Source organism: Hippopotamus amphibius, chromosome 2 (genome assembly GCF_030028045.1).
Source record: "Hippopotamus amphibius kiboko isolate mHipAmp2 chromosome 2, mHipAmp2.hap2, whole genome shotgun sequence".
Taxonomy (NCBI): Eukaryota; Metazoa; Chordata; class Mammalia; order Artiodactyla; family Hippopotamidae; genus Hippopotamus; species Hippopotamus amphibius.
The window spans coordinates 230,524,581-230,546,126 of record NC_080187.1 but is presented as its reverse complement, the minus strand read 5'-3'; the positions used below and the strand labels follow the sequence as shown (position 1 = coordinate 230,546,126).

The 21,546-nt window shown below is 37.1% G+C and overlaps 1 protein-coding gene across 7 annotated transcripts in view; it reads left to right on the top strand.

Moving 5' to 3' along the window:
* The window catches only part of DDHD1 (DDHD domain containing 1), a 94,207-nt gene that overhangs the window by 36,187 nt on the left and 36,474 nt on the right, over nucleotides 1-21,546 (top strand). For 4 of the 7 annotated variants that reach the window (XM_057723950.1, XM_057723949.1, XM_057723948.1 and 1 more), the window contains 5 exons: nucleotides 453-554; nucleotides 2,417-2,545; nucleotides 3,624-3,771; nucleotides 14,475-14,581; nucleotides 19,651-19,757. In XM_057723950.1, the coding sequence (XP_057579933.1) occupies nucleotides 453-554; nucleotides 2,417-2,545; nucleotides 3,624-3,771; nucleotides 14,475-14,581; nucleotides 19,651-19,757 (593 nt within the window). The remainder of the gene's footprint in view (nucleotides 1-452; nucleotides 555-2,416; nucleotides 2,546-3,623; nucleotides 3,772-14,474; nucleotides 14,582-19,650; nucleotides 19,758-21,546) is intronic. The other 3 variants (XM_057723953.1, XM_057723954.1, XM_057723952.1) reach the window with 1 other exon arrangement.

The following is a 21,546-nucleotide window of genomic DNA, read 5'->3' as shown; positions in this document are numbered from 1 at the left end:
TATGGTATCCTCTCAGGAAAGCTGCATTAGATGTTTAAAATGATATTTATTGCATTTTCAATTGCACATCAGATGTTAGCTGTGTCATAGTCACAAATTTGGTGAGAGTAAATAACCTTAGTATTGTAAAGATGGGGTTTATAAATCTCTTATGCATACAAAAATGCCATGTTCTGAACACATTAAAAATGGTGATCACATAGTTGTCTTTAATTGATATATTTAGATACTATTTGCCTTTTTACTTTCAGTAAAAGTAGAGCATATATTTGATAAACATTATTAAACTGATATTCTGCTGCACTGATTTTTAATTAGAAATTATGTAAATAAAGCATTTAGAATAATGTTTGTCAAATACAACTCATTTTTTAAAGTTAATACAACAAAAAGGCAAAATGGCAAACCTCATTTAAAATTTACTTTGAAGCTCAGTGTTTTTGCTTTCTTAGTTGTCTACCACCTCCCTCCATTCTCCCTCCCTTCTCTCTTCAAATGGAGAGGATTTAAGGAGAGTACAGATGCGGCAGGTCTTAAACGAAAGCGTTCCCAAGGTACGGTAATTGTAGTTTTATTTCTCCGTGTAGTTATATTCCTGGCTTGTAGCTTTCAGTTGTGTTTATAGCATTCAGTTATTTAGAGCATAGAATTTACTAGTTTTTAGAAATGTATCCATTGTGTTATTTTGCTTAGTGTTAATTATAAGTGCTGTAAACATTTGCAGACAATGTGTATAGTTCAGTAATGGGATATTCGCCAGTATTAAGTGGTTTACTTTAAGATGATGTGAATGGTTTCGAGAGCAACAAGATGTTGTTGGCTTCACACTATTAGTATCTTGGTCTTGTAGTTTTCATGTTTTAAGCATGTGTTGCTCAAAACAATTTTAACTGAAATGTGGTTTGGAAGCAGAGTAAAAGGCTTAAAGTACGGACTTGGATCAGACGTAGAATTAGAAAAGTAAATGTTAAACTCTTGCAAAATATTTTTTTTAATTTATGAAAAACTCTTTTACTGAATAGGCTGAGTTTGTGCACTGGTTTTGTGTTTTGTTTTGTTTGCAACTGAAGATGTTATTCGTGTTTGTTATGTTAATTGCATCTTGGTTTTGTACTCAGTATTAATAATGTGTCCTGCCGGGTAAGCAAGATATACATTGGTTTTTCATAAATGTTTGAAATGGTATTTGTACCATAACTCAGAAGTACATTTTCCTGGTTAAGATTTGCTTTTTCCTATGTATTCTAGTAGGGAATAGCTTTTCACAAAAATGTCTTGACCAGGACTTGTCCTTTCATAGTTAGCATCTTCAATTCAGAAGAGTTGGCCTCTTGTCACTAACTAGCTTTGTGGCAAGTCACTTAATCCCTTTGTACCTCTGTCTTTATATATAATGGGAGATAATATTTTGCACAGAGAGGATTTTAAGAGAGTAAATTAGGCATAGTGATTTGAAGGTGGCTGGCTTTCTGAAGGTATGTGAATTTTTCTTACCTCTGTACAGGAGACAGAGAGGAAAGGTTTAAGTCCTTCAGACTATGAGACTTATCAAACTATGATTGGTGGACAGTTTTGACAGTTTTCTTAATCTGTTGCTTCCACAAGCATTACTAAATCTGTGACGTGTCAAGCACTGTGCTAGGACTGCATTTGGTGCTGGTGGTACAGAGCAGTCAAGGTGTAGTCCCTGCCTCACAGAGTTTGTGTATTCCTGGAGAATATCAGTTTGGCTTTTTTTTTTTTTTTAAGAGCTCATTTTCACCAAGCCTACCTCAGTTACAGAAATGAAATAACCATATTAAATTGAACGTCATAGTAGGAAAAATTTATTTCTTGTTAAAAGATCTTTCAACCTTGGAATTTTGTTGTGGTGAGCAGTGTGCAGTGATAAGTGGCTTTCATATCCATTCCAAAAATACCTTGTATTCTAATAAATTGGATGATTCTCTTCCCAGTTTAAAGATAAATTTCTTTCATCTGAGTCTTATTTTATCTTGTGCTGAGTGAAATTTTCACAGATCAAAAAGTAAAATCAGCAGAAGAAATGAAACTTAAGTTTCTGTGTCAAAGGTGCTGAGAACGTTCATGAAGGTGTATATGCCTTCGACCTAAGCAGTGGTCACATGACCTGGGAGAGCAGTTCTTTAATAATCAAAACATATTTTCTGTAGAGGCTAAAACTGTGGTAGTTAAGCCAGTTTATTCCATGTTGTTCTAACAGGTTGCCTTTTCCTGTGGCATGTTGAATAATTTATCAAATAAAGTCCCCGTCCATTCCTTCTTTCACATCAATATATGTTTCAATGAAGTAGTTTATTGAACTGAGTTAAAATATTAGTTCAGAAAATCTGCGTATTGTAATTTTCACACAAAGTTTGTCTGGAGACCTTAAATTAGTTTCTCCTTTTTGCAACAGCTATTCATAGTTTCAAGTTGAGTCGAAACCACGTGGACTGGCACAGTGTGGACGAAGTGTATCTTTATAGTGATGCAACAACATCTAAAATTGCAAGAACAGTTACCCAAAAACTGGGATTTTCTAAAGGTATTTGTTAAATATTACTATAGTTTGTCAGAATGTTGGGAATCTGACTTTTTCTCTTATACTCAAAATAGACTATTCAGGTTTTATTTTTAGTATATTTTAAAAATGTTTTAAATTTAGTGATAGTTACTACCCTGTTAAACTGACTTTTTTTAACGTGACTGAGGCAACATGCGTTCATTAATGAATAGTTTTCTATTTAGGATGGCCTGGCTCGATTAATAAATATGTTTTTTACTTCTGAAAGCACGAAAGCAGTCAAACCTGAGGCAGTGATGTGACATAAAACATGGCAGTTGAAGTAGTGTTAGGGAAAATGAAGGCTGGCAGTTTTTCATCGAATTTAGTGGAATGTAGGTCATTAGTGACTTAGGTGGATTGCTGGGACAGAACCAGACTGGCACGGGTGGAAGTTTAAGTAGAAGTTGAAGAGATGGAGGCAGTGAGAATAGAGAGCTCTTTAAACAAATTTGACTGAAAGGAAGAAAAGAGGGACTGATACTTGGGGAAGAGGTGAGTGCATTACCAAAAAAATAATTTTTTTCAAAAATTTTTTCTAAGTCTGGTAATTTTTTTACTACCTCATTTTTAATTCCTTGATAACAAATGTGCTTGAATATTTATATATTCATTAGTCAATTGTATTTGTTTGGTGAGTTACTTTATCACATCTTTAGCCCATTTTGCTATTTGGATGATTTATGTCACTTTGATTAATAAGTTCTTTTTATATACGTAGATACTTAACCTACTGGATGGCATGTTTTGCAGAAATTTTGCCAGTTTGTCAGTCATCTTTTATCTTTGCTTCATGATGCTTTTATCATAGAGAAGTTTTCAGTTTTTATGTTCAGTTCGTCCTTTTTCCCTTTGTTTTGCCTTATAGTTGCTGGCTTCCCTGTCATGTCCAGTTCAGCACTTTACATTAGAACTGATCAATATATATCTTAGAAATTTTATCCCTGCCCAACCCAGTGAAACTTTTTCATAGTATTCCTTTTATTTATTTTTTCAGTATATTGTAAAAATGCTTATTTCTGTAATAAACAATAAACTTAGAATCATAATTTTCCTACAGCATCGAGTAGTGGGACCAGACTTCATAGAGGTTATGTAGAAGAAGCCACGTTAGAGGACAAGCCATCACAGACTACCCATGTTGTGTTTGTTGTGCATGGCATTGGGCAGAAAATGGACCAAGGAAGAATTATCAAAAATACAGCCATGTGAGTTCTTTGATGAATACATTCTCCATCTAGTCAGAGTCCAAACTTTTGTCCAGGGTGTAATTGAAGTTAATCATTATGCCACCTGTTTCTCCAGTGCCAACTATTCTATCTCTTTAGGTTGTAAGTGAAGTTTCTGGACCAAATTTTGAGAGTGATTATGTCTAGATGATGATGATGATATTTATTTGATTTTTTTCGCTTCCATAATGGAGAAGAGGAGGGATAAGAAAGCCTTCTTTTTTTGTTTTTAATAAATTTATTTATTTATTTTATTGGCTGTGTTGGGTCTTCGTTGCTGCACACGGGCTTTCTCTAGTTGCGGTGAGCAGGGGCTACTCTTCGTTGTGGTGCGTGGGCTTCTCATTGTTGCAGAGCACAGGCTCTAGGCACGTGGGCTTCGGTAGTTGCGGCACGTGGGCTCCATAGTTGTGGCTCACGGGCTCTAGAGTGCAGGCTCAGTAGTTGTGGTGCATGGGCTTAGTTGCTCCACGGCATGTGGTGTCTTCCTGCGGCAGGGCTTGAACCCGTGTCCCCTGCATTGGCAGGCGGATTCTTACCCACTGCGCCACCTAGGAAGTCCAAGAAAGCCTTTTTAACTTAATCTGTTGTTAGTTTACATTAAAATGAGGTTGAAAGCAAGATAAAAGTCTGGTTTTAAGTTTGTATGTTACTCTCTGAACTGCAGAAACTGAGAATACTGTATAATTCTGAAAAAGCTAAGAATTGTTTAAGTTGCCAGTTAGCAGCTTATTTGTCCAGGTAGTTACAACCAGAGGAAATTGAACCCTAAATTTTAACACAGAGAACAAACCGTGGGTGCCTTGCCCACACACCAGGACGGTTATTTACCTCATTTGTTTGTATTCAGCTTTATTCTAAACACTTTTTAAGATGTTGTTGGGTGGAGGATGTTTTGTACTTGTGTTTCAAAATGTTTAGGACTGTGTTAAAAGGAAATTTTAGCGTTAAAAGTTCTATTACAAACTTGGCTCTGAACTAGCAGCCAGTATAAAGAAAAATCCAATCAGATTTATAATGTGATGAGAACAAATCAGTTGTTGAGAACACAGTTTGTCAGGTTCTGAGGCTTCAAGTAAATGTATTTCCTGAGTCCTTATGAAGCAAATGCTGTGTGGTACCGGGAACCATGTCCTCAGCAATAGCTCTATAATAATACAACATCGAGTTCTGTTTCACTTTTTACTGTAACACCTCAGTGCCACTGATGGATTAAAATAAAAATATGGTTCAGTTTGAAAAAAAAAAGTCTTTGTCAGATATTTCCAGGCCATTCTAATCCTTGTCAATCTCCATAGCTTGTGTTTCAGAGATCTCTTCCCTCTGATTCTGATTTTATTTTCTGATGATTTGCACATTACTTCCCACAACATTTACATTCTTGTGTCAGGATGCTAATTTTTTGCTCGGTTATCTAAGGAACCTGAAAAGTAGGTTTAGGAACATGTTCTCTCAGGAGCTATTGATAATTGGAAAGATACCAGCTTGATTTCTTTGGGTGCAAGTGTGGGAAAACTTAAATCAGAAAGGAGGATTCAGTAGTCCATAAAGCTGAGACGTCTAAGTCTAGGATTTGCCAAACAAATCATTGGAATCCTACCCGCCTTCATTTTTGAGCTATTCTCAGACATTTCCTGTGGTCCAGCTGTGGTTTATATCACCTTGGGTTCTAGTTCAGGAATAAAAAATGAGTCTTTTTTTTTTTTTCCAGAAGTCCCTGCTAGTCTATGCATTTCAGTGCCTGATGGTATCACCTCCAAATGCCTGAATCTGTACGTGGCCATGACCTGACCTGCCAAACGTGCCATCTTTCCACCCTAGAATCAGATGGAAGTTGGCTTCATCATAACCATAGGGAGAGGTAGAGCCCCAGAGAACATCAAGAGCTCCCATTGGAAGTAGGCTGAGGGAATATCAGGTGGCCCGGCAGAAATGTCTTCACTGCGAAGAAGATGCCCTCATTTCTTCAGAGACAGGCTGATTTGATGGGAAATTCTTCACCTCAATGAGTAATTGATGGAAAACACTCAAACAGAAAGGAATTCTGCTCAATAATAGATGGGAAAGTCCGGCTGATTTCTTCCCTTCCCCTGCTTGGCACCATCCCGAAGCCGGTTGTCTAGGGCTTTAAAGAAAGTGAAGTGAACTTCGTCCCTGTCGGCGCCCCTCTGAAGCTTGTCGTGCTTGTGGTCTGATTTGTGAGACTGTGGTTGAAATGCGCAAGGTAGAATTAGGGGTTTACCACACGCCACTTCTTTGGCAACCTGCTGTTCTCTGAGGGTCTCTTGTGCCAGAGTCCTGGAAATAGGGATTGTCCCGTCTTCCGTTATTTTAGTGAATATGCAAATGAATCCAAACTGGTTTTAATCAATTTTGTTCCAGCAAAATATGTTTATTATTTAAATGAGTGGAGAAGAACGTTTATAGACAACTTCTAGGAATATCAGGATTGGTTTACTGAAAGGGATGAATGTATTTTAAATACAACTGGACTTACTTTTTGTGGCACTTTATTACAAAGGAAATTTTTATTGAACTTATATATCTAATAGAATACGTTAGTAATTTTAAAGCTATAATTTTAGAAGAGTGATAAGAGACTTAGTTAAGCCTGGCAGATTTCACACATAGCTTATCTTACTACCTCCTGAAACCCCACTGAAAATGATAGCAAAAGAATTTCTTAAATAAATTGGTATAGACCCACATGTACAGAAAAAAATGGGAGGACAACAGCAAGTAAGAGTGTCAGCCAAATTTATCTTTTTGAATAGGGAATACATTCACATGGTTCACAAACCAAAACAGGAGAATGTATAGAGTGAAAAAAGTCTGATTCCATTCCTATTTCCATCTCCCCCCGTGTCCCTCATCCTTGTGTCTCTAAGCAGTGTTATTTATCTTATATTCCTCTAGAGTTTCTTTAGACAAATACAGATTATTTTCACTCATAAAACAGCATACTGTATACACTCTTAGACATTGCTTTTTTGTGTAAAAGTATCTCATATTATTTTCGTGATTTTCTGTTGCCCTCCTTTCATATATGTGTGTGTGTATATATATGATATATATTCTTAAAACCAATTAGTTTACCAATTGATTGTTTTCCTAATTGAGAATAATTAGACTTTTTTTTTCAGAGCTACTTAATGATCCTTAATTAGACAGTAATTCTCAGGTGCTATTAATCTCTTCCTTCCTTTTACAAGATATGAGCTAAACATTTAGTGCCTAGCACGAGAACATGGAAGTTTAATAAGCTTAGAATTGAAATCATGAGTTTTGTGCATGGCATTACAGCTGCACAGTAATGGGTGAAGTCTGAGCTGTAGGATAATTTTTTTTTTTAATTTTTAATTATTTATATATTTCTTTATTTATTGGCTGCGTTGGGTCTCTGTTGCACGCGGGCTTTCTGTAGTTTCAGAGAGTAGGGGATACTCTTCATTGCAGTGCACGGGCTTCTTATTGTGGTGGCTTCTCTTGCTGCGGAGCACGGGCTTTAGGCATGCGGGTTTCAGTAGTTGTGACTCATGGGCTCTAGAGCATAGGCTCAGTAGTTGTGGTGCTTGGGCTTAGTTGCTCTGCAGCATATGGGATCTTCCCAGGCCAGGGATCAAACCTGTGTCCCCTGCATTCACAGGCTGATTCTTAACCACTGCGCCACCAGGGAAGCCCTGTAAGATAATATTTTTAAATCATTCCTTTTTCTCATTTCCTTCATCCCTCCTTGGTCTCAGTGTTTCTCTTGTAGTCAAGACCTATATATTTATGAAATAGATTTTATTTTTAGTAAGGCAATAGTAGAGACATAGCACATGCTCTTTCTCTTTCTGCCTACCTATTTATCTATCTACCTCTGTCTCTGTCTCTGTCCCTCCCCGCTTTTTTCCTCCATCCGTGATTATCTTCTTTCATCATTCCTTCCCTTCCTTTCCTTTCCTTTCCTTGCCTCTCTTTTGTTGTTGTTGTTGTGTGTGTGTGTGTCACTCACAACCAAGTGATTCAGTAGACATACCTACCAACCTAAAATATCTACATGTGTGGCCATTTGAGAACTGTGATAGTGATCCGATAGAGTAGAGGATTGTCTCAGTTTACTGGGGAAGAGGATTTTATTTATTTTATTTTATTTTTGGGGGGGTACACCAAGTTCAGTCATCTGTTTTTATACACATATCCCCGTATTCCCTCCCTCCCTCGACTCCCCTCCCACCCTCCCTCGAGTCCCCCCCACCCTCCCCGCCCCAGTCCTCTACGGCATCTTCCATCCTCGCGTTGAACTCCCTTTGTTATACAGCAACGTCCCGCTGGCTATCTATTTTACAGTTGGGAGTATATATATGTCTGTGCTACTCTCTGGCTGGACGAGGATTTTAAACAAATGCAGTGTATCTGCATTTATACGTCAAAATCAAGCTTCTTTAACCGTATCACTATTAACATAACATTCTTTACCAGGTGGCTCTTTGTTGCGCGTGGCGGCCTGTGCATTATTGCAGGATATTTAGCAGCGTCCCCGACCTCCGTCCACTAGATGCAGATAGAACCCCTAATTGTGACAACCAAAAATGTCTCCAAAAAAACTCTCCAGACGTTGTCATTGTCCCCTGGAGGGGAAAAACAAACTCCATGCATGTTTGAGAAATGTCTGAGAACCATTAGTCTAAGTGAACTTTTTTTTTTTTTTAATACATTCAGATAGCAGCACACATACCACTTCCTCATTGTTATATCGTAATGAAATATACATGAACTGTACAGCCATCAAAAATGAATAAGAGCATAGAATAATATTAGAAATCTTAAAATATATTTTCTTGTAAATGTTCAAACTTAAAACTGAACACTTGAAAGATGGCAAAGAAACTTAAAAAATGTATCTGTAATCATTATTTGAGTATCTGCTATAAAAAACAAATGAACAACAACAGCAACAATAAAAAAACCACTCTTTAGACTATGGTTAATAAAAGAGATCCTGCCTTCAAGTCTGAAGTACTGGATATCATCTTTATGTTCAGTGATGTTCAGGGAAGCAGATTTTCTTTTTGGCAACCTAGAATCTAGACTTTTTAAATGGCAACTTTGGTGGTAGGTAATCAATAAAACATAATCATATTGTAAATAATGCTTTAAAAATATACTAGACGTGGAGAAAGACTTTTGAACAAATAGTGTGTTGGGATAGCTAGGCAACCATATGGAAAGAAATTGGGCCCATTTTTCACACTAAGATAAATTTCAATGAGATCACATTTGAACCTAAGAAATGAAACCATACAAATACTATGGATTTAAAAGGTAGGATTGAGGGGAGTTTGAATCCTTAAGTATCTTAGGAATAGAGAAAACTGTCCTAACTATAACTTGATCCAGAAGCATTAAGGGCAGATATTGATAAATATATCATCCCCAAAAAAGCCATATGACAAAAAAAAAAAAATTAAGACAAACTGAGAGAAAACATTTGTATCTTGTATCACAGATGAACAATTAATATACCTAAATATAAAGAACTTCTAAAAATAGAAGGAATAATGTCTGACCACCTTATAGAAAAATGGGCTACAGATGTGAACAGCCAATTCCCAGAAAAGGAAATACTCAACCTTGTTCATAAACTGTAAGATTACACTAAGATGCCATTTCTTGTCTATTAGATTAGCAAAAGTCCAAAATTTGATAGTGTACTCTTTTGGCCAGGCTGTAGGTAATAGGCATTCTTGTACTACTAGTGGAAAGCAATGAAAGAGAGAATGTGGCAATATCTATCAAGATTATATTATTTCTGAATCAAGGATAGTATCAGCAAAACTACAGAAAGATGGATGCACGAGACATAGCAGCATTGCTTGTGATAGGAAACAACCAAGGTGTTTACCAGTAAAAGCCTGGTTGGTAAAACGATGGCTGATTATGTGGAAAACACAGTAAGGAAGATCTCTGCATATTATTATGGTTCTTTGCAAAGATCCACAAAAGTGAGCAGCCTTTAGCTAAACTGACCAAGAAAAAAGAAGATTCAAATTACTAAAGTTCAGAATGAAAGAGGGGACATCATTACTGACCTTAAGAAATCAAAAGAATTATAAAGGACTGCTACGCACAGTTCTGTGCCCACAAATTAGATCACCTAGATGGAATTGACAAATTTATAAAAAGACACAAAACTACCAGACTGATTCAGTGATCAGTAAGAAGAAATAGAAAATCAGAATTGGCCTTCAACAAGTAAACCATTTGAATTAATAATAAAAAATTTTTGTTCCAAACAAAAAAACCAAACAGAAAGCATGAGACCAGATGCTTTTACTGGTGAATTTTACTAAACACTAAGAATTAGCACTAGTTCTTCACAAACCCTCCAAAAACTAGAAGAGGATGATTCCCTGACTCCTTCTGTGAGGCCAGTATTACCCTGATAGCAAAATCAGATAAAGACATTACAAGGGAAAAAAACTAGATACCAGTATCTCTTACGGATACAAATCAATATATTTTATGGAGACAAAAATCATGAACAGAATACTAGCAACTGAATCTAGCAACATGTAAAGAAGATTATACACTGTGACCAGGTGGGGCTTATCCCAGGAATGCAAGGTTGGTTTAATATTGTAAAAAATCCTTCAAAGGTAGTACACCACATTAACAGAAGAAAAGAAAAAAAATATTTCATGTGATTTTTGATGCAGAAGAGGCATTTAACAAAATCTAGCACCCTTTCATAATGAAAACACCTAGAAAACTAGAAATAGAAGTCCTCAACCTGAAAAAGGGCATGTACAAGTCCACAGCTAAAATTGTTCTTTAATGACAGAAGCTTTCAGGGAATAAAACAAGGATGTCCCCTCCAACTGTTTCTGCTCAACATTACACTGTAGGTTTCAGCCAGGGCAGTTAGGCAAGAAAAAGACGTAAAAGACATCCAGATTAGAAAGGAAGAAATAAAACTATCTTTTTTGTAGATGACATCTTATATATAGAACATCCTAAGGAATACACATATATACACACAAAAAAGACTTTGGGTGTTAATAAATGAACTCAGCAAAGTTATAGAATACAAGATTATATATAAAAGTCTTATTGTATTTTTACACTAGCAGTGAAAATCTGAAAATTAGGTTAAGTAAAGCATTTCCAGTTACTATAGCATCAAAAAGAATAAAATACTTAGGAATAAGTTTAACAAAAGAAGTGTAAGATTTGTACACTGGAAACTGTAATACACCATTGAAAAAAATTAAAGACAAATAAATGGAAAAGACAACCCACATTTGAGGATCAGAAGATTTAATGTTGGGCTTCCCTGGTGGCGCAGTGGTTAAAAACCCACCTGCCAATGCAGGGGACACGTTTTTGATCCCTGCTCCAGGAAGATCCCACGTGCCACGGAGCAGCTAAGCCCGTGCACCACAACTATTGAGCCTGCGCTCTAGAGCCCGTGAGCCACAACTGTTGAGCCCGTATGTCTCAGCTACTGAAGCCCACGTACCTAGAGCCCGTGCTCCACAACAAGAGAAGCCACCACAATGAGAAGCCTGCACATTACATTGAAGAGTAGCCCCCGCTCACTGCAACCAGAGAAAGCCCATGTGCAGCAAAGAAGGCCCAATGCACCCAATAAATAAATAGATTTTTTTTTTAAAAAGAAAAAGACTTAATGTTAAGATGGCAGTACTTCCTAAGTGGATCTGTAAATTCACCACAATCCCTGTCAAAATTTCACCTGTCAATTTTGCGGAAATTGGCAGGCTGATCCTAAAATTCACATGGAAATGTAAGGGACCCAGAATAGCCAAAACAATCTTGAAAAAGAATAAAGGTGGAGGACTTACCCTTCCCAATTTCATAACTTGCTACAAAACTATAGTAATCAAGACATTGTGGTACTGGCTGGCATGAAGATAGACCTAGCTCAGTGGAATAGAATTGAGAGTTTGATTGATTTTCAACAGAAGTATGAAAATAATGTGATGAGGAAAGAATAGCCTTTTAACAGATGGTGCTAGGACACCTGGATATCCACATGCAAAAGAATGAAGTTAAACCCCTACCTTACATCACATACAAAAAGTAATTCAGAGTGAATCAAAGACCTAAATATAAAAACGAAAAACAAAAATTAATTCAGAGTGAATCAAAGACCTAAATATAAAAACTCTTAGAAGAAAATATAGGAGTAAATCTTTGTGACCTTGGATTAACTAGTGGTTTCTGAGATATAACATTAAAAGTAAAAGCCACTAAGGAAAAAACAAAAGATAAATTGGGCTTTTTCAAAATTTAAGACTTTAGTTTTTCAAAAGACACTATCAAGAAAGTGAAGACAACCCACGAAATGGTAGAAAACGTTTGCAAGTCATATAACTGATAAGGTTCTATCATTTAGCATATATAACACCTACAAATGCAATAATAAAAAAAAAAACCAATTTTTTTAAATGGGTGAAGGATTTGAATACACATTTGTCCAAATAAAATATACAGATGGCCCATAAGCAGGTGAAAAGATACTCAGTATTATTAGTCCTTACGCAAGTGCAATGCACAACCACAGAGAGATACCACTTCATGCTGACTAGGATGACTCATCAAAAAGATGGAAAATAGCAAGTGTTAGGGAAGGTGTGAAACAATTAGAACCCTCGTATGTTGCTGATAGGGCTGTAAAATAGTACAGCTGCTTTGGAAAACAGTTTGGTACTTCCTCAAAAAAGTTAAATGTGGAATTAGCAGATGAGCCAGCAGTTCCACTTATAGGTATACCTAAGAGAATTGACAACATACATCCACACGAAAACTTGTTAATATTCATAGAAGCGTTATTTATAACAGCCCCGAAAGGGAAACAGTCTAAACGTCCCACTTGCCGGTAGATGGATAAGCAGAAATGGTATATTCGTACAGTAGAATAGTTACTCAACCATGAAAAGCAAAGAAGTAGTGTTTCATGATACAACATGGATGAACCTTGAAACACTGTGGTAAGTGAAAGAAGCCAGACACAGAAGGCCATGTGGTGTAGATTCCATTTACCTGAAAAGTCCAGAAGAGGCAAATTCATAGAGACAGAAAGTAGATTTATGGTGCCAGGGCATGGAGGAAGGACTTAAGGGAAATGACTAGTGTGCGTGTGGTATTTCTCATGGGAGTGACAGAAGTGTTCTGAATTTAGATAATGGTGATGGTTGTGCAACTCAGCAATATACTAAAAGCCTCTGGATTGTTTAAAACAACAACAAAAACTAGTGAGGTCATGTCAAAAAGACACAGAAGTAAACCTGAAGAGACTCGATGACCAAAACGGAAACGATTTGAGCATCCGTAAGGATGATGACTACAGGGGGTTGGAATACTTCAAATATGTTTAAATCTATGAGTTAGTAGTGATGTCAAAAAATATAAAACCAGTATTTAATTGTTAATAAAAGAGAAGAATTAACCATTTGTCCTGACTTTTCTCAGTTCACACAGAAACTATTTGATTGTATCGTAAGGCAGCCAATACTTGATGTGAGGAAATGTCCCTTTCCAGAAGTATAAGGAGTGATGGGATTTAAAAAGCACTTTTTTGCAGCCATAGTAAATTAATGGATCTAAGCAATGATCATAAGAAGTGCTAGTCTCGCCTAAAAGAGAGAAAACTACGTGTATGTACCTGTAGAGTAGTAGTCCTGCCAGAACAGTAGAACTTGAATCTTATCAGTCCCCTGTATCTCGCTACTAAGTAGGAAACAGACAGCATGTTAAGTAACACTTTGGGGTGCAGGGATGAAAAATCAGACTCTCAGAAACTCTACGGAACATGAAAAGAATTACAAAGCCAAAAAAAGAGAGAGAGGGACCTATAGATTAAAAGACACCTGAGAGACATGTCTCCCCATTGCAGTGCATGGGCTGTGTTTGGAGTTCAATTCAAAAGTGTAAAAAAATATTGTTTATGTTATTGTAAAATAACATTTATAGTCTAACTGGGAAAGTGGGACTGCTAAACATAATTGTTGAAGTTAAGGAATTATTAATTTTTTTGGTATCATAATAGTACTGAATAGATTATGTTTGCCTAACATTTCAGAAATATATACTAAGCTATTTACAGAGGAACTGCTGTGATATCTGGGGTTTGCTTTAAAATACTATGGGGAAAGAGTGCTACCATAAAGGAATGGCATGAAGGAGGTTTTTTTTGATGATACGACTATTCTGTATCTTGATTGTCATGGTGCTAACCACAAATCTATACAGTTGACACCAAAAAGGAAAAAAGTCAATTTTGCTGTACCTTAATTTTCAAAATAAAATTTAAAAATCTGTATTGTGAGGAGAGGAATTGGAGGAATAGGTGAAATGACAGGCCACAGTGTGCTAATATTTTGAACTGGGGTATTCTATTATACTGTTCTCTCTTCTAAAGATTTATGCATATAACTATTTAGAATATAATATCCAAGCTTGGAATATTTGAAATTATAGATGGCAATTTTAGGAAAACGGTTTTGAAATGAAGATGTCCTAGTATTACAAACTGTTGCATAGTATAGCAGTAATTGAAACTTACTTGGACAAAGTTGTAAGCAAGTGGAAGTGTTATGATTGAAGACATTTTATACCATGTAAATACATATATGAAGTTACTCTGATAAAATTTTGTTTTGTTTTCGTTTTTTTAGGATGAGAGAGGCTGCAAGAAAAATAGAAGAAAGGCATTTTTCCAACCACGCAACACATGTTGAATTTCTGCCTGTTGAGTGGCGGTCAAAACTTACTCTGGATGGAGGTACATTTTGTTTAAAATTTAAACGATTTAGTCAGTGGCAACAAAGTGTTGCTCATTGGGAATGGAGTGTCTTTATTTGTCTTGAGGTATACTCATTCTTTGTTCTGGATGATTTAAGAAAATAAAATCCATTGATTTAAAAAAATAATTATATCAACGTATGTCGTTTTGGACCACCATATAGATTTCACAGATAACACAGTTTTCATGCATGCCCTCTGTGGGTGGGAGGAGGAGAAGGGCATGTGAAGGGAACAAAATGTTTTCTAAAATTTTTGACAGAAAAGTGACTCGTCAATACTTTTAAAACATATGTTGTCCACAATTTCATATGAGCTTACATTTTCTTCCTAATAATTTTCCTCCCTTATATGTGGAAGGTAAAGTCTCAGGTCTTTGATTTGTTGTTGTTCCTGCATTCCTTGGGCTGGTGAATTATAATCTAGCATGCAGAAATTATGTAATCTATGCATCTCTCTTTACCCAAAGTTTTGTCCTTTGAATATTAAAACCATTAAAATATAATGTTTATGTTGGTTATTTACATAATCTGAAAAATGAGAGAGCTGTACTGGACACAGTAGCAGCTGCTGTTTGTTGAGCTTTTACTGTGTGCCTGGCACTCTGCGGTTCATTTTACATGGAGTATCTCATGTAATTTTCTCACACATCTATGAAATACCTGCTTTATTTTCTCTCTTTTACTAATAGGGAAACTGAAACTCAGTAAAATGTGAATTTAACGAAGAATGACAGACAAAAATCTAGGTCTGCATGATGCGAGAGCCCTTGTTCATCTGAACTGTCTCCCTGGATGATTTCCAGAGTTTCTTCATAGTCTGTGATTTCGCCTCATAGTCAGTTAGGAATACCAGTTATAGTTTATAAACCAAAGTGACATCAAAAGTTGTAATGCGTTTACCAAAAGAAAAAGAAAAAAATGCTTGTGACCAAAGAAAACTTAGCAGCGGCAGCAGCTCATATGTAAAGTTCTGGTGTAGTAACGCTATCTTTGGAGCTTTTTCCACTCACCCAGATACATTTTTTAGGCTGCTCAGGAATGCATCAAGAGATAACATGGATGAATTACCATTTGATAAAACCTGTAAGTCTGTAATTTTCTGTTAGGTGTAAACCACTGTAGTACAATCTTGAAGGCATCATGCCGAGTGAAAGAAGCTAGAGGAAGAGCACCGCTGTTCCTCTTTTTGCTCAGCACTTCCGACACCAAATACGTCGGGGATTCTCCCCACAGCAGCTAATTCTTCAGTTCCTGGTGGCCATCGCAGGGGGTCCTACAATTTAATTCATTTTTGACACTAACCGCTCAGAGGTAGTGCAGACGGATTAAGGACTCAGTCCCACAAGACTTTCCCCCACTTCAGATGCCAGTCACAAGTTCCAGGTTGTCCCCTGCAGTTGTGACTGAACAACTCACAAAATTCAGGGAAACGTTTACAGTTGACCTTTGAACATGTGGCTATAGGAGGTACTGACGTCCCCCCAACCCCCAGTCAAAAATCCAAGTACGACTGTAACCTCATAGTCCAACCCTTTATTCACGGTTCCCCATCTGCTGACTCAGCAGACCACAGATGGCCTAATACTGTAGTATGTATTTATTGAAAAAAATCTACCTATAAGTGGATCCACGGAATTCAAACCCATGTTGTTCAAGGAGCAACTGTACTTACATTGACTGGTTTAAATTACATTTACTCCTTTAAAGGCTATTACAGAGGATACAAATGAATAGCTGGATGAAGAGCTACATAGAGCAGTGTATGGTGAAGGGGTGCAGAGATTTCATGTCCCCTTCAAGTGTACAACCCTTCTCGTACTCTCATTTGTTCGACAACCTAGAAGCTCTTCAAGCCCTGTTGTTTAGGGTTTTTATGGAGGCTCCATCATGTAAGCATAATTGATTAAATCACTGCCCATTGGCTATGGAACTTAATATCCAGCCCCTCTCCCCTTCCTAGAGGTTGGGGGATGGGACAGAAAGTTCAAAAGTGGTTCCTCTGGCAACCGTCCCCCATTCTCTAAGAGTCACCTCGTTAGTGTGAACTCAGTTATGATTGACAGAGGCTCATTATGAATTATAAAAGACATCCTTTCACCCTGTCACTCAGGAACCTAAAAAGGTTTTTGGAACCCTGTGCCGGAACCAGGGACAAAGACGAAATACATATTTCTTCTTATATCACAGCATCACAGAAGTGAAACCCAAAGTTTATAAAATGTATGCTTCCATTTATATGACATGCTGCAAAAGACGGAACTGTAGAGATGGAGAACAGATTAGTAATTGCCAGGGTTTGGGAGTGGGGGAGTTGAGTTCAAAAGGGCAGCATGTGGGAGTTTTTTTAGGGTGATGGAACAGTTTTGTATGCTGATCATAGTGGTAGTTATGCAAAACTATACATGAATTAAAACTGAGAGTCAGTTCTAGTCATTTTTCTATAGATTCCTTTGTATATTCTGTGTAGACAATCATATGAAAATCAGATCTTTCCCATTTCTTAAAACTATTATTTCTTTTCCTTATTGTATTGCACTGGCTAAGATGTCAAGTAGAATATTTGTTAAAATAGTAAACATTCTATGATAAAAACTCACCAGGAAATAGGCATAGAGGGAACATACCTCAACATATGTAGGCCATATATGACAAGCCCACAGCTAACATCATGCTCAATGGTGAAAAACTGAAAGCATTTCCTCTAAGATCAAGAATGCTCACTTTCACCACTTTTATTCAGCAGAGTATTGGAAGTCTTATCCGTAGCAATCAGGTAAGAAAAAGAAATAAAAGGGATCCACATTGGAAAGGAAGAAGTAAAACTGTCACTGTTTGCAGATGACATGATACTATACATAGAAAATCCTGAGACACCACCAGAAAAGTACTAGAGCTCATCAATGAATTTGGTAAAGTTGTGGGATACAAAATAATATTCAGAAATCTGTTGCATTTCTATACACTTACAACAAACTGTCAAAAAGGAAACGTTAAGGAAACAATCCCAATTACCATCACATCAAAAAGAGTAAAATACCTAGGAATAAACCTACCTAAGGAGGTGAAAGACCTGTACTCAGAAAACTATAAGACACCGATGAAAGAAACTGAAGACAACATTAACAAGTTGAAAGGTATACTGTGTTCATGGATTGGAAGAATTAATATTGTTAAAATGACCATACTACCCAAGGCAGTCTATAAATTCAGTGCAATCCCTATCAAAATACCAAGGGCATTTATCACAGAACTAGAACAAATAATTTTAAAGTATGTATGGAACCCCAAAAAACCCTGAATAGCCAAAACAATCTTGAGAAAGAAGAACAGAGCTAGAGGAATCATACTGCCTGACTTCAGACTATACTGTAAAACTACAGTCATCAAACCAGTAGGTTACTGGCACAAAAACCAACACATAGATCAGTGGAACATAAATAAACCCATGTACTTATGGTCAATTAATCTACAACAGAGGAGGCAAGAATATGCAATGGAGAAGAGACAGTCTCTTCAGTAAGTGGTGCTGGGAAAGCTGGAGAGTTACGTGTAAATTAGAACATTCTCTACAACCATGTACAAAAATAAACTCAAAATGGATTAAAGACCTAAATGTAAAACCACAAAACTCCTTGAAGAGAACATAGATGGAACATTCTTTGACATAAATTGTAGCAATATCTTTTTGCATCTGTCTCCTAAAGCAAAGGAAATAAAAGCAAAAATAAACACTTGGGACTTGAATAAGCTTAAAAGCTTTTGCACAGCAAAGGAGACCATCAGTAAAATGAAAAGACAGTGAATGGGATGGGAGAAGATATTTGCAAATGATGTGACCAATAAGGGGTTAATACACAACAGTTCATATAACTCAACATCATGAAATATAAAGAACCCAATTAAAATGGGCAGAAGACCTGAATAGACGTTTTTCCAAAAAAGATCCACATGTGGCCACAGGCACAGAAGAAGATGCTCAACATCATTAATTTTAGAGAAATGCAAATCAAAACCACAATGAGCTGTTACCTCACACCTTCACAATGGCCATCATCAAAAAGGACACAAATAACAAATGCTGGAGAGGGTGTGGAGAAAAGGGAGCCCTCCTATACTGATGGTGGGAATGTAAACTGGTACAGCCGCTGTGGAAACAGTATGGGGGTTTCTCAAAAAACTAAAAATAGAGCTACCATATGACCCAGCAATTCCACTCCTGAGTATATATCCAAAAAAAACAAAAACACTAATTTGAAAAGTTACATGCACCCCAATGTTGATAGCAGCATTATGTATTTATAATAGCGAAGCTGTGGAAGTAACCTAAAGTGTCCATCAACAGATGAATGGATAAAGAAGATGTTGTGTATATATACATACACAATGGAATACTACTCAGCCATAAAAAAGAATAAAATTTGCCATTTGCAACATCATGGATGGGCTTGGAGGGTATTATGCTAAGTGAAATAAGTCAGACAAAGACGAATACTGTATGATGTCACTTACACGTGGAATCTAAAAAACAAAGCAAACTAGTGACTGTAGCAGAAGATGGGGAAGGGGACTGAGAAGTACAAACTGCTACGCATAAAATAAATAAGCTACAAGGATATATTGTTCAACACGAGGACTGTAACCGGTATTTTATAACTTTAAATGGAGTGTAACCTTTAACAATTTTGAATCACTATGTTGTACACCTGGAACTTACATAATATTGTAATCAGTTGGACCTCAGTAAAATTTTTTTAATTATAAAAAAAGAGTAGCTATCCTTAGCTTGTTCCTGGTTTAAAGGAAATGTTTTTTAACCTCTCAGCACTGTTGAGCACAGTGATGTTTGCGGTAGGTAAATACCCTTCATCCTCATTTTTACATGTACAAATAGTAAAATTTCAAGAAGGTAAGGCTCATTCGATTCAAAGCTAGTCTTGAATATTCACATGTTAAAGCGCTGTTATTTCAAGGAGTGTAACTTCCTTCACAGTTTATTTTTTTCCTAAAACAAACCTTCTCTAGGTGTAACTTTGTTTGTAACTTACAGACACTGTAGATTCCATCACTCCAGACAAAGTGCGAGGTTTAAGGGACATGTTGAACAGCAGTGCAATGGACATAATGTATTACACCAGCCCCCTGTACAGAGATGAGGTAAGTGTCGTGGTTATCTTGTTGCTGTGGGCGTTTTTCAGAGTGATAGCATATGTACCCTGGATTTTAACATTTGATGCTCTCTTTTTACGAGCAAGTGAGGAATTATAGGAACGCGTTAATCTATAAATAGCCTGTTATTTCATAGTGCATTTGATAGTCCTAAACGACACATTGGGACCCTTAATAAAATGGATAACCTTGGAAGTGAGAAGTTGGCTGGAAAATAGCTGTTTGAAAAATAACAGTTTCCATAAATCTGATTAATAATATCTATGAGTATTATACCCTCACAGAAGTTTTAGACACTTAGAAATGTCATTCAAGTGTTTTGTGTATTGAAGACTTGCTTTTCTTGTGTCATTTCCATAGTGGGTTTGTATAGTTCTCAAATGGTAATGTTACTCATGCATCACAAAGATAACCCTGAAGGGGGATGGGGGGATGGGGGGGTGAAGGGTGATGGTTTATTCAGAGGGGTGAGAGAATCTCTACCAATGCAATTTGTCACTTTACTGGTAAAAGAAAAAAATTCTGTCTTGGGAATAACTGCATTAATTACCTAATATGTATTAACTTGTGTAATTCTCGCCCTGTGAAGTAGATATGACTAGTATCTTCATTTGAAGGACGGAGAAACTAGTACAAGGAGGAATTAGGGAGAGTGGCTCTGCTGCTGCAGGCCAAGCCGTTGCTGGTTCTGTTCCTGCGAAGTCGGTCCCAAACTTTATCCAGGATATCTTTCACATATCTACAGAGACATGTTTTGTTAGTTGCCATAGAAACTTCCTTTTCGTCCAGCTACCATCCGTTTAGGGGTTTTCTTCAGTTCTCTTTCTGTGTGCCCTCATTGCCATATACCAGCATTGGGCAAGGTCTGTCTTGATCTGATGGAGAACAGTAAAAGGAGCTACAAGGAGAACGGCTGTTCTGGACTTAACTCTAACCGAAAGGGAAGGCTAGTGGCTGAAGTAGAATACTAATAATTTCCACGTTCATGATCCTTTAGAGTGCACAGTGGGCACTGTTAGATGTGCCCTAAAGGTTAGACCACGGAACTAGAGTAGTGCAAGTACAACACACGCACGCATGCACGCACGCGCGCGCGCGCGCGCACACACACACACACACACACTTGGTAGTAGTACTGCTAAGAAGGTATCCTGAATCTTCAAGGCTAAAATGTGCTGAGTCATGTCCCCCCCAGTAGTAGTAAGTGCTTTTTAAAAATTTTAAGTTGGCGTTAATATCCAGAAAAACTAGAAAGGGAAAAGTGTCAAGACTCAAACCTCTGGCCATTGGTGAATGATGACTGAGAAAGTGACCACTTTTTATTTTGCTCTTATATCTTCAAAGATAATTTTCCTCAGGATGGAACTGCATAAAACAGATATTCAGTAGGAATAGGGAATTGATCGTTAAGGTAAATGAAATGGAAGGAGAACACCGGTGCTTTAAATTAGTTGGTTTTTTGATCTAGTTGAATTTCATGGAAAAGCACTGAGAACGTGTGTGAGATTCACCAGCAATCTTCAGCAGTGTTTCCTGAACATCCCTAGTTAGAACAGTCACGTGTGGTGCTCATTAAAAATACAGGCACGAAAAGAACCCCACGGGGGGCATTGGAATTGAGGGTATTCATGTGAATTTGTGGTTTTGAAGGTCAGCGGGTGCATATAGATAATATCTGTATATTTCAGTGTATATGTTTAAGTGTGTATAAGTGTATGTATTCACATGTTTCCTGCCTCTGTCCACTGAAGGGGCCGAGAAGCAGACACCACGATCC